This window comes from Dendropsophus ebraccatus, chromosome 12 (assembly GCF_027789765.1).
Source record: "Dendropsophus ebraccatus isolate aDenEbr1 chromosome 12, aDenEbr1.pat, whole genome shotgun sequence".
NCBI classification, from domain to species: Eukaryota; Metazoa; Chordata; class Amphibia; order Anura; family Hylidae; genus Dendropsophus; species Dendropsophus ebraccatus.
In genome coordinates this window covers 2,717,563-2,736,316 of record NC_091465.1, presented here as the reverse complement: position 1 = coordinate 2,736,316, position 18,754 = coordinate 2,717,563, and the positions used below count along the sequence as shown (strand labels likewise).

The window sequence follows — 18,754 nt, the reverse complement described above, 5'->3', positions numbered from 1 at the left end:
CAGGACCTCCCCCTATGGGACCGCTCAGGACCTCCCCCCTATGGAGGCGCTCAGGAACTTTCCCTAAGGGGCCGCTCAGGGCCTCCCCCTATGGGGCCGCTCAGGACCTCCCCCTATGGGGCTGCTCAGGACCTCCCCCCTATGGGGCCCCCTTAGGACCAGAGTGGACACCCCTTATCTTCTCTGGAAAGGGTTTGATAGTTTAGTGTTCAGAGGCCAGACCTCTCTGCTAGAGGAGTGGGTCGGCCCGCCTCCAGTGCTTCAGCCTGGGCCTGATGGTACATTCACTTTAATAACTGTAGTCCTTCTCCTGTGACTGCATAAATGTAAGGAAGAACCCCACCTCCATAGAGCCGCCCACTGGGCTCAGCTGATGCTGGATCTATAGTCGTGCTGCCACAAACGCCCATCAGCTCATGCAGTTCGCTAGTTGGCGCCACAAGGGTAATAGCGCCATCTAGAGCAACTTACCGTAACATCAACTCACGTAAATAAATTTACACAAGAACAAAGTGAGAGGCCGCAACTTTTTATTTTTTTGAGTAAAATTTCAAATCTTTATTTCTTCCACATAAAAAGTTGTCAAACTCCGACATGTTTTAGGTCATTGCAAACAATAGGTCAATACTCCCATTTGGGTCCCATAGAGTAAACTGTCACACAGACCCCACCCTAGGGTATATATAAGACAAGGTCAAATATCCTGCAGTATGGAGTGAGAGGGGTCCGCCACACTTGGCTATTGTCCATGGGGCATGCTGTAAATGCGGGGGGGACAAACCTGCGTCTCTCCATCTACAATCTGTGGCGCTCCATCTGTTGCAAAATCCCCATCATGACCGGACAGCTAAAGCTTTGACATCACTGCTGTAAAGGCAGATGGCCGCCCCCATAATATTGTACAAAATGAGTTAAAAAAAGATGTGTGACCCGATCCTGCAGATGATGGATATATGAGGTATATCGGACTTCACCCCCAGTGAGCGATTTAAAAAAAATCTTAATCATCAACCTGAGAGAATCGGCTCAAGTTCCTGATCTAAAATGCAAATGTGATCTCTGTGCTGTGTAATAGCTTAGGGCCCGGTCACGTCGGCTCAGGGTCTCTGTGGTAGAATCTGTATATATAACTGGACAACACAAATGCGGCAAGCAATTTATCTGACAGATTATTTAAGAAAAAAAAAAAGGAACAGACTATAACCAGAGAACGGGTCATAAGACTGTGATTTCTCCTCTTTTCAAATAAATTCCTGGGTTTGGCTACAAAAATTTGTCAGATAAATTGGTCAATTATCTGTGTGTAAATGCAGCTGTTAACGTCCTCCCCGCTCATGTCCGCTGCAGCCCTTTACTTCCTCCCTGCTCACGTTTGCTGCAGCCCTTTACTTCCTCCCTGCTCATGTCCGCTGCAGCCCCTTACTTCCTCCCCACTCATGTCCGCCGCAGCCCCTTACTTCCTCCCCGCTCAGGTCCGCTGCAGACCTTTACTTCCTCCCTGCTCATGTCCGCTGCAGCCCCTTACTTTCTGCCTGCTCATGTTTGCTGCAGCCCTTTACTTCCTCCCTGCTCACGTTTGCTGCAGCCCTTTACATCCTCCCCGCTCATGTCCGATGCAGCCCCTTACTTCCCCCCGGCTCAAGTTTGCTGCAGCCCTTTACTTCCTCCCTGCTCACGTTTGCTGCAGCGCTTTACTTCCTCCCTGCTCACATTTGCTGCAGCCCTTTAGTTCCTCCATGCTCACGTTTGCTGCAGCCCTTTACTTCCTCCCTGCTCACGTTTGCTGCAGCCCTTTACTTCCTCCCTGCTCACGTTTGCTGCAGCCCTTTACTTCCTCCCTGCTCACGTTTGCTGCAGCCCTTTACTTCCTCCCTGCTCACGTTTGCTGCAGCCCTTTACTTCCTCCCTGCTCACGTTTGCTGCAGCCCTTTACTTCCTCCCTGCTCACGTTTGCTGCAGCCCTTTACTTCCTCCCTGCTCACGTTTGCTGCAGCCCTTTACTTCCTCCCTGCTCACGTTTGCTGCAGCCCTTTACTTCCTCCCTGCTCACGTTTGCTGCAGCCCTTTACTTCCTCCTGTCAGGTCAGCTGCAGGAGCAGATCGATAGCTAAAATAAGCTAAAGGATTTACCAAAACAATTACAAGCTGTTTGTGTGGATTGAACATAGTCCTGTGATTACAGCAGCCTTGGTCAGTAAGCTTGTGAAGATATTGACCATGACCAGCCTGCAGGACCACTGTATCTGTAGCACTCGCTGTACATAAGGATCTAAGTTTTTCCACTGGACGTAATGGGCTTATTATACATAGCTGCCACAATAAACAGGACATCCTCCATAGAGCAGATGAAAGAAGGGGCGACGGCTGCTATTACTACAAGTACAGAGCTAGGTCTGATGAATAATGGAAGGGATGCAAGGCCCAGGCCCTAAATACAGCTGCTCAGTCCAGGCCTGCAGGACTCCTATGATCCATCATCTTTATACATAACTCTGAGAATCCCTTTAATTAAAATTCACATGATACATATAAAAAATGTAAAAGAAATGGGATAAAATGAGTGTTTTGCGCCCGTCTCTCAGCTCTCGCCCTTCCTGGCAGGTTTCCGCTTCTCGTATATCATGGCGTCGTCACACGTCAGGTTGTGTGCGCTCTTCTTGTGGCAGGCGATGTGAACCAGCTTCAGGTTTTCCATAGTGAACAGAAGGTTAAAGAAATACTTCCAGTTGATTTGCCTGCCGTCACTTTCCATCAGCGCCTCCGTGAGACGGGGCAGGACGCTGCGCTTCTTCTCAATCCTTATACAAATACGGAATTGTTAGACATTCAGGGCAGCCATGTCTTGGTTGTATCTGTCCGTCAGAAAGCAGAATGAGGACCGATACGGCCGCAGTCATTACAATGGTCGCCACTTAGCTGTCCTAGACTGAAGGGAGGAATACTGTACAGGGGGCATTGTGGTAGGTGTATGGTACCTGTGCTGGAGAAGCCATATACCAGGAGGAGCCCCGGACCACCACAGCTTCTCCATACTGCACAGCAATGGGGGTCCAAGGACCTGCAGCAGAGACCTTGCACTTCATATAGACCCCCCCCCCCAGCTTTCAGCTGATGTGTAACTCCAAATGTCGGGAATTTGTAAGGTCGCCTGGAATCTTCCATCCCGCAAGGCGTGACACTATAGAAGATGCTTCCCGGCATGGTATAACACTGTACAGTGAAGTGAATGGGGTAAGGACGGACATTATATTTCTCACCTGTGGTCCAGGTTCCATGTGCTGAACAGGACTCTGCTCTCTCTGTTACTGTACGGATTAATGGAGTGGCTGGAGCTGCAGTCCTCCTCATCATAAGGTCCCTGCAAGACAGATATATATATATATATATATATATATATATATTATATATACACACACACACACAGCTATAGGATACATATACAGCTATAAGACACACACATATATATATATATATATATATATATATATATATATATATATATACACACATACACACACACAGAGTTATAAGACACATATACAGCTATAAGACACAAGCATCGCTCAGCTACAGAATACAGGACAGGTACAGCTATAGGATACATATACAGCTATAAGACATATATATATACATATATTTATATATATACAGAGTTATAAGACACAAGCATCGCTCAGCTACAGAATACAGGACAGGTACAGCTATAGGATACATATACAGCTATAAGACATATATATATACATATATTTATATATATACAGAGTTATAAGACACAAGCATCGCTCAGCTTCAGCTGGGGGTCCCCTTCTATGACTCCCATCTGTTATTAGGGTAGACTCACACCTACAGTAACACAGCAGATTTTCACTCCCCCATAGCCACTGCTTACTTAACCCATTAGCTGCTGGGCTTTACACAAGCGAATATGTTACCTGCCCGCGCTCCCGTCTGCTTCTCCAGCTCCCAGACGCAGTGAGACAGTGCACCGATTGGCTGAGCAGGAAGTCAGTGACCCGGGAGCCAGAGATGCAGGTGGGAGTGCGGGCAGGTGATGGAGTAGCTTGTGTAAAGCCCGGCAGCTAATGGGTTAAGTAAGTAGTGGCTTTGGGGGAATGAAAATCCACTGCCAGAATGCAGAGCCATAGGCCATGACAGTAAGAAGTATCACAGCAGAATTCACGGTGACACAATACTCTACATGTGACTCGAAGGCCTGTAAACAGGGGTTATGTAATGAGCCAAGCAGTACTGCTCCTGCAGGACCACTACCCACCCTGGCGGCCATCATCACCCTCTGCTGCTCTTCCTGTCACTGGTAACAATGCAATGTCATCAGATCACATCCGTACCAGAGCCGACTGATCATTGGTTTTATTCTAGATGGCGAATGCTTGCATGAGAACCATCCCTGTGTGGTACATAGATGGCGGATATCACCTGGCATGAGAACCATCCCTGTGTGGTACATAGATGGCGGATCTCACCTGGCATGAGAACCATCCCTGTGTGGTACATAGATGGCGGATATCACCTGGCATGAGAACCATCCCTGTGTGGTACATAGATGGCGGATATTACCTGGCATGAGAACCATCCCTGTGTGGTACATAGATGGCGGATCTCACCTGGCATGAGAACCATCCCTCTGTGGTACATAGATGGCGGATATCACCTGGCATGAGAACCATCCCTGTGTGGTACATAGATGGCGGATATCACCTGGCATGAGAACCATCCCTGTGTGGTACATAGATGGCGGATATCACCTGGCATGAGAACCATCCCTGTGTGGTACATAGATAGCGGATATTACCTGGCATGAGAACCATCCTTCTGTGGTACATAGATGGGGGATATCACCTGGCATGAGAACCATCCCTGTGTGGTACATAGATGGGGGATATCACCTGGCATGAGAACCATCCCTCTGTGGTACATAGATGGGGGATATCACCTGGCATGAGAACCATCCCTGTGTGGTACATAGATGGGGGATATTACCTGGCATGAGAACCATCCCTCTGTGGTACATAGATGGGGGATATCACCTGGCATGAGAACCATCCCTGTGTGGTACATAGATAGCGGATATCACCTGGCATGAGAACCATCCCTGTGTGGTACATAGATGGCGGATATCACCTGGCATGAGAACCATCCCTGTGTGGTACATAGATGGCGGATATTACCTGGCATGAGAACCATCCCTGTGTGGTACATAGATAGCGGATATCACCTGGCATGAGAACCATCCCTGTGTGGTACATAGATGGCGGATATCACCTGGCATGAGAACCATCCCTGTGTGGTACATAGATGGCGGATATCACCTGGCATGAGAACCATCCCTGTGTGGTACATAGATGGCGGATATTACCTGGCATGAGAACCATCCCTGTGTGGTACATAGATGGCGGATATCACCTGGCATGAGAACCATCCTTCTGTGGTACATAGATGGAGGATATCACCTGGCATGAGAACCATCCCTCTGTGGTACATAGATGGCGGATATCACCTGGCATGAGAACCATCCCTCTGTGGTACATAGATGGCGGATCTCACCTGGCATGAGAACCATCCCTCTGTGGTACATAGATGGCGGATATCACCTGGCATGAGAACCATCCCTGTGTGGTACATAGATGGCGGATATTACCTGGCATGAGAACCATCCCTGTGTAGTACATAGATGGGGGATATTACCTGGCATGAGAACCATCCTTCTGTGGTACATAGATGGCGGATATTACCTGGCATGAGAACCATCCTTCTGTGGTACATAGATGGCGGATATCACCTGGCATGAGAACCATCCCTGTGTGGTACATAGATGGCGGATATCACCTGGCATGAGAACCATCCTTCTGTGGTACATAGATGGGGGATATTACCTGGCATGAGAACCATCCCTCTGTGGTACATAGATAGCGGATATTACCTGGCATGAGAACCATCCTTCTGTGGTACATAGATGGCGGATATCACCTGGCATGAGAACCATCCCTCTGTGGTACATAGATGGCGGATATTACCTGGCATGAGAACCATCCCTCTGTGGTACATAGATGGCGGATTTTACCTGGCATGAGAACCATCCCTGTGTGGTACATAGATGGGGGATATTACCTGGCATGAGAACCATCCCTGTGTGGTACATAGATGGCGGATATCACCTGGCATGAGAACCATCCCTGTGTGGTACATAGATGGCGGATATCACCTGGCATGAGAACCATCCCTGTGTGGTACATAGATGGCGGATATCACCTGGCATGAGAACCATCCCTGTGTGGTACATAGATAGCGGATATTACCTGGCATGAGAACCATCCTTGTGTGGTACATAGATGGGGGATATCACCTGGCATGAGAACCATCCCTGTGTGGTACATAGATGGCGGATATTACCTGGCATGAGAACCATCCCTCTGTGGTACATAGATAGCGGATATTACCTGGCATGAGAACCATCCCTGTGTGGTACATAGATAGCGGATATTACCTGGCATGAGAACCATCCCTCTGTGGTACATAGACGTCTGGTCTTCTCTTCTGTTCTATCAAAGTAATGTCCATTGTATTTGACAGCTCGGAGTTCAGCGCACATGGACTCTATCAGCTGCTTGTAGTCGTCTCTCACCGCTGGATCCACTGCTGCGGCCGAGCTCTGGACCTACAGGGGAAGGATCAGCCAGGATCGGTGACTACAGGCTGCCCCATACACACTGCTGCCTATAGCTGTATAGTTTAGGTCAATAGAAGGTTTATACAGCTATATTAAGACCACCCCTAGTTGTGGCCCAGTAACTGAGGCGTATATTACAGCGGCTGACTGAGGGTGCTCCTAGGTGCCCGCTATGATGGCCGCTGTGACCAGAGAACATAGAGAGGGCATAATCAATAAAACACTAGGGATCTCATGACTACTGATGGCTATATACCAATTCTGGACAGGAGCCATGTCTCCTCCTGCTCTGTGTATACAAAGGTCTCACAACCCAACAGTATGATGTATATAGTGTATATGTATATAATGTATGCATCACCTCTCACCTCCTTCATGTAACTGCGGATTCTGCTCTCACAGCTGTTCCTCATGTAACTGGACTTGGTCTTGTATCGTGGCTCTAATCCTACCAAAGAGAAGACAAGAGGTGACCACGGACGCCTCCCTCTATACGAGAGAGAGAGAGAGAGAGAGAGAGAGAGAGAGAGAGAGAGAGAGGACCACTGAGGCCTCCCCCTATATCAGAGAGAAGAGGAGGCCACTGAAGCTTCCCCCTATACCAGAGAGAGAAGAGGAGACCACTGAGGCCTCCCCCTATACCAGAGAGAAGAGGAGACCACTGAGGCCTCCCGCTATACCAGAGAGAAGAGGAGACCACTGAGGCCTCCCGCTATACCAGAGAGAAGAGGAGACCACTGAGGCCTCCCGCTATACCAGAGAGAGAAGAGGAGACCACTGAGGCCTCCCCCTATACCAGAGAGAAGAGGAGACCACTGAGGCCTCCCGCTATACCAGAGAGAAGAGGAGACCACTGAGGCCTCCCCCTATACCAGAGAGAAGAGGAGACCACTGAGGCCTCCCGCTATACCAGAGAGAAGAGGAGACCACTGAGGCCTCCCCCCTATACCAGAGAGAAGAGGAGACCACTGAGGCCTCCCCCTATACCAGAGAGAGAAGAGGAGACCACTGAGGCCTCCCCCTATACCAGAGAGAAGAGGAGACCACTGAGGCCTCCCGCTATACCAGAGAGAAGAGGAGACCACTGAGGCCTCCCGCTATACCAGAGAGGAGTGCCCCGGGCTGTGAGATTGGAGCCAGAGAGGCGAAGTGCAGACACTGGTGTCCCTCTAACAGCAGGCGCTGGGACCTCCATCAATCAGATAGTGGTGCCATATCATAACCCTGCACCATTAGAGGGGCTCCTCCCATCACAGCTAGTGTCCCCCGTGATGTACAGGACCCCAGAAGTAGAGAAAATCCGTACAAACCATCAAACCACGACTTGTCATCTTCACGATTTTCAGCCAAGATATTTTCATTCAGGTTCTGAATAAAGTCCACGAGAATCTTCCTCCTGTGCGGAGCCTGCTCATCGCTCAGCAGCTTCCTGGCCGCCTCGGTCACCTCGCTCTGTCTGCTGTAGAACGCCGAGAGCAGCCGGTCAATGTCCCTCACAACTTTACCATGCAAAAATAAATAAATAAATTAGTAAAATACAGCTTATATAGTCTGATGGGATCACTGATCAGTGCTGCGGTTATATAGTCTGATGGGATCACTGATCAGTGCTGCGGTTATATAGTCTGATGGGATCGGTGCTGCGGTTATATAGTCTGATGGGATCAGTGCTGCGGTTATATAGTCTGATGGGATCGGTGCTGCGGTTATATAGTCTGATGGGATCGGGGCTGCGGTTATATAGTCTGATGGGATCGGTGCTGCGGTTATATAGTCTGATGGGATCGGTGCTGCGGTTATATAGTCTGATGGTATCGGGGCCGGGGCTGCGGTTATATAGTCTGATGGGATCGGGGCTGCGGTTATATAGTCTGATGGGATCGGGGCTGCGGTTATATAGTCTGATGGGATCACTGATCAGTGCTGCGGTTATATAGTCTGATGGGATCGGTGCTGTGGTTATATAGTCTGATGGGATCGGTGCTGCGGTTATATAGTCTGATGGGATCGGTGCTGTGGTTATATAGTCTGATGGGATCGGTGCTGTGGTTATATAGTCTGATGGGATCACTGATCAGTGCTGCGGTTATATAGTCTGATGGGATCAGTGCTGCGGTTATATAGTCTGATGGGATCACTGATCAGTGCTGCGGTTATATAGTCTGATGGGATCACTGATCAGTGCTGCGGTTATATAGTCTGATGGGATCACTGATCAGTGCTGCGGTTATATAGTCTGATGGGATCGGTGCTGCGGTTATATAGTCTGATGGGATCGGTGCTGCGGTTATATAGTCTGATGGGATCACTGATCAGTGCTGCGGTTATATAGTCTGATGGGATCGGTGCTGCGGTTATATAGTCTGATGGGATCGGTGCTGCGGTTATATAGTCTGATGGGATCGGTGCTGCGGTTATATAGTCTGATGGTATCGGGGCCGGGGCTGCGGTTATATAGTCTGATGGGATCGGGGCTGCGGTTATATAGTCTGATGGGATCAGGGCTGCGGTTATATAGTCTGATGGGATCACTGATCAGTGCTGCGGTTATATAGTCTGATGGGATCGGTGCTGTGGTTATATAGTCTGATGGGATCGGTGCTGCGGTTATATAGTCTGATGGGATCGGTGCTGTGGTTATATAGTCTGATGGGATCGGTGCTGTGGTTATATAGTCTGATGGGATCACTGATCAGTGCTGCGGTTATATAGTCTAATGGGATCAGTGCTGCGGTTATATAGTCTGATGGGATCACTGATCAGTGCTGCGGTTATATAGTCTGATGGGATCGATGCTGCGGTTATATAGTCTGATGGGATCACTGATCAGTGCTGCGGTTATATAGTCTGATGGGATCGTTGCCGCGGTTATATAGGCTGATGGGATCAGTGATCAGTGCTGCGGTTATATAGTCTGATGGGATCGGTGCTGCGGTTATATAGTCTGATGGGATCACTGATCAGTGCTGCGGTTATATAGGCTGATGGGATCGTTGCCGCGGTTATATAGGCTGATGGGATCAGTGATCAGTGCTGCGGCTTATATAGTTTTATAGAATCAGTGATCGGTGCTGCAGCTTATAGTGGAGCTGCATCGTTGTGTCGGATGCATCATGAAATAGTCCCTCTGCCCCTTCTTATTCTAAGATTAAATGTTATTTCTTATGTACAAGATAAGGGACATCTATGGTGGAGGTCTGACTGCTGGGACCCCCATTGATCATAAGGATGGAGTGGAAGTGCACACATGGCCACCATTTACAGGAGACACAAGGAGCCCCCACCAATGTGTGGACATTTAGGTGATAGTTATTACATGAAGTTACAGTCAGACACATGGCACAGATGAGAACAGATTATGGTGGGTATGTAAACCGTAAAGACCCCCACTCTGCTCCAATCACTGTCTATGGGACCTCCAGACAAGGCAGCTTAGCAATGTTCTGGAAGAAATGAAGCGCTGCCCACATGTACTGAAGCCCCATTGCCCAGGGTCCCAGGGGTCAGACCACCCCTCATCATCTACTGATCAGCTAATCCAGTACATATCCTCTGGATGGAGGATGACCACCGCTGATCAGCTATCCTGTACATATCCTCTGGATGGAGGATGACCACCGCTGATCAGCTATCCTGTACATATCCTCTGGATGGAGGATGACCACCGCTGATCAGCTATCCTGTACATATCCTCTGGATGGAGGATGACCACCGAGGATCAGCTATCCTGTACATATCCTCTGGATGGAGGATGACCACCGAGGATCAGCTATCCTGTACATATCCTCTGGATGGATACATATCCTCATATCCTGTACATATCCTCAGCTATCCTGTACATATCCTCTGGATGGAGGATGACCACCGCTGATCAGCTATCCTGTACATATCCTCTGGATGGATACATATCCTCATATCCTGTACATATCCTCAGCTATCCTGTACATATCCTCTGGATGGAGGATGACCACCGAGGATCAGCTATCCTGTACATATCCTCTGGATGGATACATATCCTCATATCCTGTACATATCCTCAGCTATCCTGTACATATCCTCTGGATGGAGGATGACCACCCCTGATCAGCTATCCTGTACATATCCTCTGGATGGAGGATGACCACCGCTGATCAGCTATCCTGTACATATCCTCTGGATGAAGGATGACCACCCTTGATCAGCTATCCTGTATAGACGATGACCACCGCTGATCAGCTATCCTGTACATATCCTCTGGATGGAGGATGACCACCGCTGATCAGCTATCCTGTACATATCCTCTGGATGGAGGATGACCACCCCTGATCAGCTATCCTGTACATATCCTCTGGATGGAGGATGACCACCGAGGATCAGCTATCCTGTACATATCCTCTGGATGGAGGATGACCACCCCTGATCAGCTATCCTGTACATATGCTCTGGATATCCTGCAACGGGTAGAAGAGAGGGGACAGAGTATATATGACTATGTGTATACCCTATGACAATAGGTAAGGGAATTACATGCAGGCTACTCACATCCCTCCCAAGTCTGATCGGCAGTCAACAGGACAAGTTCTGTGTTATCCGGAAGGTTCCTCAGATATTCATCACTTATTTCTGTGCCGTCCTCATACAGACACACCCGGGCGCTCTGAGGTGGAAACTGCAGGAAAATAACAAATTACTGAGCTGAGAACAGTACTGGATATAGTATATAATATATAGTGTATAATATGTGCAGCACTGGATATGGTATATAATATATATAGTGTATAATATGAGCAGTACTGGATATGGTGTATATATGTATATATATATATATATATATATATATATAGTAACTGTAAATATCACAGTGTTATCAGGGTTATACAGTTACTATACATTATATACCACATGCTGATTGCTATACTGTACAGTAACTTATATATCACATATCCAGCTGCTGTGTTATCAGGGTTATACAGTTACTATACATTATACACCACATGCTGCTATACTGTACAGTAACTTATATATTACATATTCAGCTGCTGTGTTATCAGGGTTATACAGTTACTATACATTATATACCACATGCTGCTATACTGTACAGTAACTTATATATCACATATCCAGCTGCTGCTGTGTTATCAGGGTTATACAGTTACTATACATTATACACCACATGCTGAATGCTATACTGTACAGTAACTTATATATCACATATCCAGCTGCTGTGTTATCAGGGCTATACAGTTACTATACACCACATACTGATTGCTATACTGTACAGTAACTTATATATCACATATCCAGCTGCTGTGTTATCAGGGTTATACAGTTACTATACATTATACACCACATGCTGCTATACTGTACAGTAACCTATATATCACATATCCAGCTGCTGTGTTATCAGGGTTATACAGTTACTATACATTATGCACCACATGCTGCTATACTGTACAGTAATTTATGTATCACATATCCAGCTGCAGTGTCTGACTGACATACATATATACAGCACTGACACACACACATATATACAGTATATACAGCACTGACACACACACATATAGTATATACAGCACTGACACACACACATACAGTATATACAGCACAGACACACACATACAGTATATACAGCACTGACACACACACACATACATACAGTATATACAGCACTGACACACACACATATAGTATATACAGCACTGACACACACACATACAGTATATACAGCACAGACACACACATACAGTATATACAGCACTGACACACACATACATATATATATATATATATATATACAGAGCACTGACATATATACAGTAAATACAGCACTGACACACACACATACAGTATATACTAGGGCTGGGCGGTATACCGCAAAAATACCGATACCGTCACTGGCGTCGGTTAACCGACCTCAACTTAGCCAGGACGGTATCTGCGGTATTTTTGTAATTTTTTTCTGCTGCTCCTATACAACTGACATGCCGGCATCTCTGCACACAGGGACGCCGGCATCAAAGCGGGAGGTGGAGGAGCAGCAGCAGCAGCAGGGCCCAGGTGACAATGCCACCCGCCCCGCCCCCCCAAGCACCCCCCGCCCGTCCGAGCACCCTCACCCGTCCAGTCCCAGGCCCCATCCCGCCGCACCTGTCCATCCATGCGCCCACCCGTCAAGTCCGGTCCCGTCTGGCGTCCCTGCACACACAGCACATTGACATTGCCCTCCCCGGCACCAGTCCCGTCCGAGCCACCCCCCCGGCCGGCGAGTGCTGCACATGTCAATGTGCTGTGTGTGCAGGGACGCCGGACTTGACGGGTGGGCGCATGGATGGACAGGTGCGGCGGGACGGGGCCTGGGACCGGACGGGTGGGGGGAGGGTCGGGCGGCATTGTCACCTGGGCCCTGCTGCTCCTCCACCTCCCGCTCTGATACCGGCGTCCCTGCACATGTTATTGTGCTGTGTGTGCAGTGACGCCGGCATGTCATAGCTGGAGGAGCAGCTGTACCTGTAGTCCCCTCAGTAACAATACAGGGCTGTAACATAGGAGGAATAATGGGCTGCAGCAGGCAGGATAACTTATAGCTGTGTGTGGTATCCTGCCTGCTGCAGCACATCCATTCCTCCTATGTTACAGCCCTGTATTGTTACTGAGGGGACTACAGGTACCAGCATGCACCTCCCTGTATAATACTCTCCTATCCGCCTGCCATCCCTATGTGCCCCCTGTAAAGTTACACGCCCCTATTCACCCCTCCGTATAGTCATACCCCCATATCCGCGCCCCCCCTGTTTAGTCATACACCCCTGTCTGCCCCCCTGTTTAGTCACCCCTATCAGCCCCCCTATGTATAGTCATACACCCCTGTCCGCCCCCCTGTTTAGTCATACGCCCCTATCCGCCCCCCTATGTATAGTCATACACCCCTGTCCGCCACCCCCAGATAGTCATACACCCCTGTCCGCCCCCTGTATAATCATACACTCCTGTCCGCCCCTATCTGCCCCCCTATGTATAGTCATACACCCCTATCTGCCCCCCCTGTATAGTCATACACCCCTATCTCCCCCCGTATAGTCATACACCCTTGCCCCCCCGTATAGTCATACACCCCTGCCCGCCCCCCGTATAGTCATACACCCCTATCCACCCTCCCTGTAGTCATACACCCCCGTCCGCCATCCCAGTATAGTCATACACCCCTATCCCCCAGTATAGTCATACACCCCTGTGCGCCCTCCCTGTATAGTCATACACCCCTATCCCCCCCCCCTGTATAGTCATACACCCCTATCCCCCCCCTGTATAGTCATACACCCCTATCCCCCCCCTGTATAGTCATACACCCCTATCTCCCCCCGTATAGTCATACACCCTTGCCCCCCCGTATAGTCATACACCCCTGCCCGCCCCCCGTATAGTCATACACCCCTATCCACCCTCCCTGTAGTCATACACCCCCGTCCGCCATCCCAGTATAGTCATACACCCCTATCCCCCAGTATAGTCATACACCCCTGTGCGCCCTCCCTGTATAGTCATACACCCCTATCCCCCCCCTGTATAGTCATACACCCCTATCCCCCCCCTGTATAGTCATACACCCCTATCCCCCCCCCTGTATAGTCATACACCCCTATCCCCCAGTATAGTCATACACCCCTATCCCCCCCCTGTATAGTCATACACCCCTATCCCCCAGTATAGTCATACACCCCTATCCCCCCCCTGTATAGTCATACACCCCTCGTAACTGAGGCTCCACGAACCCCTTTTTTGCATATATATATACACACACACACACACACTACACTGACACGCATATTATATATATATGTATGTATGTGTGTCAGTGCTGTATTTACTGTATATATTTGTGTCAGTGCTGTGTGTGTGTACATATATATATATATATATTTATATATATATATATACACACACACACACACACACACACACACAGCATATACAGACATACATATATATATATATACACAGCATATACTGCACCTTGAACTTCTTGCAGCCTTTCTCCAAAAGTTCCTTCAGGTTCCTGCAGCCGACTCCATACTTGGCTTCTCCGTGCACAGTTCTTATTTTGAATACCTTCATGTGTTTGTGTGAGGAGTGATGGCCGCCCATAGTGGGGCACTCATGTCTCACACAGCTCCACCACACTGACAACCGGCTTCTACTTCCTAACGCGCATGCGCCAACTAACCATTTCCCACCATAAGAGAAAGACATAATAGCAGACATGCGCACCAGATAGCTAAAAGGCTAAGACATGCGCACAAGCATTCTCTTCTGAACTACATCTCCCATGATCCCCAGCGGCTGGAGACGGTTGTCAAGCGGTGCTATGGAGATGTATTGGTGGCGATAGCGCCCGGATTACTGAGCCGCCCGGCGGGTGATGTGCTGAGGAGAACAATGCTGTGACCCCGGAGTACAGAGCCCGTGAGGTGACAGAGGAGCAACACCCGAAACTGAGGAGCAACACCCGGAGCCGCCACCGCCGCCCTGGTGAGAGGAACCCGGGGGAGCAGCCGGAGGTACGAGCCCTGCGCCTTATATCGCGATACCAGCCTGTGTGTGGTGTGTTATATCGCGATACCAGCCTGTGTGTGTGTGGTGTGTTATATCGCGATACCAGCCTGTGTGTGTGTGGTGTGTTATATCGCCATACCAGCCTGTGTGTCTGTGGTGTGTTATATCGCCATACCAGCCTGTGTGTGGTGTGTTATATCGCGATACCAGCCTGTCTGTGGTGTGTTATATCGCGATACCAGCCTGTGTGTCTGTGGTGTGTTATATTGCCATACCAGCCTGTGTGTGGTGTGTTATATCGCCATACCAGCCTGTGTGTGCGTGGTGTGTGTTATATCGCCATACCAGCCTGTCTGTGGTGTGTGTTATATCGCCATACCAGCCTGTGTGTATGTGGTGTGTTATATCGCCATACCAGCCTGTGTGTATGTGGTGTGTTATATCGCCATACCAGCCTGTGTGTCTGTGGTGTGTTATATCGCCATACCAGCCTGTATGTGGTGTGTTATATCACCATACCAGCCTGTGTGTATGTGGTGTGTTATATCGCCATACCAGCCTGTGTGTCTCTGTGGTGTGTTATATCGCCATACCAGCCTGTCTGTGGTGTGTTATATCGCCATACCAGCCTGTGTGTCTGTGGTGTGTTATATCGCCATACCAGCCTGTCTGTGGTGTGTTATATCGCCATACCAGCCTGTGTGTCTGTGGTGTGTTATATCGCCATACCAGCCTGTGTGTGTGTGGTGTGTTATATCGCCATACCAGCCTGTGTGTCTGTGGTGTGTTATATCGCCATACCAGCCTGTGTGTATGTGGTGTGTTATATCGCCATACCAGCCTGTGTGTCTGTGGTGTGTTATATCGCCATACCAGCCTGTGTGTATGTGGTGTGTTATATCGCCATACCAGCCTGTGTGTGTGTGGTGTGTTATATCGCCATACCAGCCTGTGTGTGTGTGGTGTGTTATATCGCCATACCAGCCTGTGTGTCTGTGGTGTGTTATATCGCCATACCAGCCTGTGTGTCTGTGGTGTGTGTTATATCGCCATACCAGCCTGTGTGTGGTGTGTTATATCGCCATACCAGCCTGTGTGTCTGTGGTGTGTTATATCGCCATACCAGCCTGTGTGTCTGTGGTGTGTTATATCGCCATACCAGCCTGTGTGTGGTGTGTTATATCGCCATACCAGCCTGTGTGTCTGTGGTGTGTTATATCGCCATACCAGCCTGTGTGTATGTGGTGTGTTATATCGCCATACCAGCCTGTGTGTGTGTGTGTGGTGTGTTATATCGCCATACCAGCCTGTGTGTGTGTGTGGTGTGTTATATCGCCATACCAGCCTGTGTGTGTGTGTGGTGTGTTATATCGCCATACCAGCCTGTGTGTGTGTGTGGTGTGTTATATCGCCATACCAGCCTGTGTGTGTCTGTGGTGTGTTATATCGCCATACCAGCCTGTGTGTGTGGTGTGTTATATCGCCATACCAGCCTGTGTGTGTGTGGTGTGTTATATCGCCATACCAGCCTGTGTGTCTGTGGTGTGTTATATCGCCATACCAGCCTGTGTGTATGTGGTGTGTTATATCGCCATACCAGCCTGTGTGTGTGTGGTGTGTTATATCGCCATATCAGCCTGTGTGTCTGTGGTGTGTTATATCGCCATACCAGCCTGTGTGTCTGTGGTGTGTTATATCGCAATACCAGCCTGTGTGTCTGTGGTGTGTGTTATATCGCCATACCAGCCTGTGTGTCTGTGGTGTGTTATATCGCCATACCAGCCTGTGTGTCTGTGGTGTGTTATATCGCCATACCAGCCTGTGTGCATGTGGTGTGTTATATCGCCATACCAGCCTGTGTGTGTGTGTGTGTGTGTGGTGTGTTATATCGCCATACCAGCCTGTGTGTGTGCATGTGGTGTGTTATATCGCCATACCAGCCTGTGTGTGTGTGTGTGCATGTGGTGTGTTATATCGCCATACCAGCCTGTGTGTCTGTGGTGTGTTATATCGCCATACCAGCCTGTGTGTGTGTGTGTGTGTGGTGTGTTATATCGCCATACCAGCCTGTGTGTGTGTGTGTGTGTGTGCGTGGACAGTTTGTGTGTGTGTGTGTGTGTGGTGTGTTATATCGCCATACCAGCCTGTGTGTGTATGTGGTGTGTTATATCGCCATACCAGCCTGTGTGTCTGTGGTGTGTTATATCGCCATACCAGCCTGTGTGTGTGTGTGTGGTGTGTTATATCGCCATACCAGCCTGTGTGGGGATGTCGGGATAGAAGATTCCAGAGCTTTCTGTCGGGACATACTAAAAAGCATGAAGAAAAAGAATGATTATTATTTCCTATGGGAAAAGATGTAAAATATGGTTTTAATTGGTTTAATTAGTGAGATGGAGCCGGAAAGAAGAGGATATTTCTGTAGTGCTCAGTGGACTGTGCGAATATACCGATGTGTGATACCTACCTGTGCAAGGTACCCCTGGAATGAGCGGGATATAGAGGTAGTGACATGGGGGCATATTCTATAGAAAAAGAGGTGTGGTGCTTTCCCCGTGCAAGATAGCCCCGGAATGGCCAGGATAGATCTGTAGTGCACAGAGCAAGGAGAAGAGAGCAATAGAAAGCGATGTGTAATACCCGTCCAAGGTACACCTGCAATGAGTAGGATATATAGTCGATGCCCGGGCAGAGAGATCCATCTTTCTGGACAAAAAAGAACCCTGCTCCAGCTAGTGAGGAAGACTTTCGGATGAAGCCTTTCTGCAGGTTCTCCTTGATGTACGCAGACATGGCTTTGGTTTCCGGGACAGAGCGTGGATACACTCTACCACGAGTGGGCGTAGCACTAAGACATAGATCTATAGGGCAATCGTATGGCCGATGGGGTGCTAACGTGTCAGCCTGCTTTTTGGAGAACTCATCAGCAAAGTCTTGTTACTGGTCTGGGAGACCAGGCAACGGTTTGGAAGAGTCAGACGGTGGTGAAGGTATCCGGTTGTGAGAGGTCTGCAGACATCGTCTGAAGCAGTCTGGCCCCCAACACAAGACCTCCACGGTCTTTCAGTAAAGGCTAGGAGCGTGGATCTGTAACTAAAGGAGACCCAAGAGGTAGACAGAAGAGGAGCAGGACAGAACGTAGAAGGTGATCTTCTCTGTACTGGGACTAGCCAGTAACTGAGGAGATAGAAGTTTGGCAAGCCCGACTACAGGCAGTAGCCACTTCTGGACCAAGGATTCCGCAAGGAAGTTTCCTGCTGAGCCAGAATCCAGGAAGGCAGTGGACTGGAATCGCTGTCCAGAAGGAGCAGAGATCGTAATCGGCAAGGAAAGGCGCGGAAAGGAAGCATTCACACCTAGGGAGGCCTCTCCTACATGGCCCCGGTGCAGGAGTTTCCTGGCTGCTGAGGACGTTGAGCACAATTCAGGTGGAAGTGGTTGATCTGGCACAATAGAGGCACAGTTTGTGTTCCCGACAACGAGTTCTCTCTTCTGGCATCAAGCGACCTCTATCCACCTGCAAGGGCTGCTCGG

The 18,754-nt window shown here is 49.0% G+C and overlaps 2 protein-coding genes across 3 annotated transcripts in view; one reads left to right on the top strand and one right to left on the bottom strand.

Annotated features, from left to right (window-relative positions):
• Window positions 1–2,279: 2,279 nt before the first annotated feature.
• Window positions 2,280–15,221, bottom strand: DFFB (DNA fragmentation factor subunit beta). Of its 2 annotated transcripts, none has more exons than XM_069949031.1 (7): window positions 14,681–15,221; window positions 11,210–11,336; window positions 7,999–8,187; window positions 7,057–7,136; window positions 6,506–6,676; window positions 3,258–3,358; window positions 2,280–2,798 (listed from the first exon to the last, which is right to left on the bottom strand). In XM_069949031.1, the coding sequence occupies exons 1-7, from the start codon at window positions 14,927–14,929 to the stop codon at window positions 2,579–2,581; spliced, it is 1,137 nt and encodes a 378-aa protein (XP_069805132.1). In that variant the 5' UTR covers window positions 14,930–15,221; the 3' UTR covers window positions 2,280–2,578. The 2 variants fall into 2 exon arrangements, with proteins under 2 accessions (XP_069805132.1, XP_069805133.1); XM_069949032.1 differs by having other exon boundaries at window positions 2,706–2,852.
• The window catches only part of CEP104 (centrosomal protein 104), a 90,155-nt gene continuing 86,352 nt past the window's right edge, over window positions 14,952–18,754 (top strand). Inside the window, exon 1 of the mRNA XM_069949030.1 lies at window positions 14,952–15,225. The gene's annotated coding sequence lies outside the window, so the exon portion shown is untranslated. The remainder of the gene's footprint in view (window positions 15,226–18,754) is intronic.

Excerpts from the sequence above, each read along its gene's own strand:
- DFFB (XM_069949031.1), bottom strand. The coding sequence starts at position 14,929 with ATGTCTGCTATTATGTCTTTCTCTTATGGTGGGAAATGGTTAGTTGGC. Across the intron at positions 8,188-11,209 it reads CGATCAGACTTGGGAGGGAT|TTGTGAGGGACATTGACCGG; the intron begins GTGAGTAGCCTG and ends TGCATGGTAAAG. Across the intron at positions 2,799-3,257 it reads ACATGGAACCTGGACCACAG|GATTGAGAAGAAGCGCAGCG; the intron begins GTGAGAAATATA and ends TATTTGTATAAG.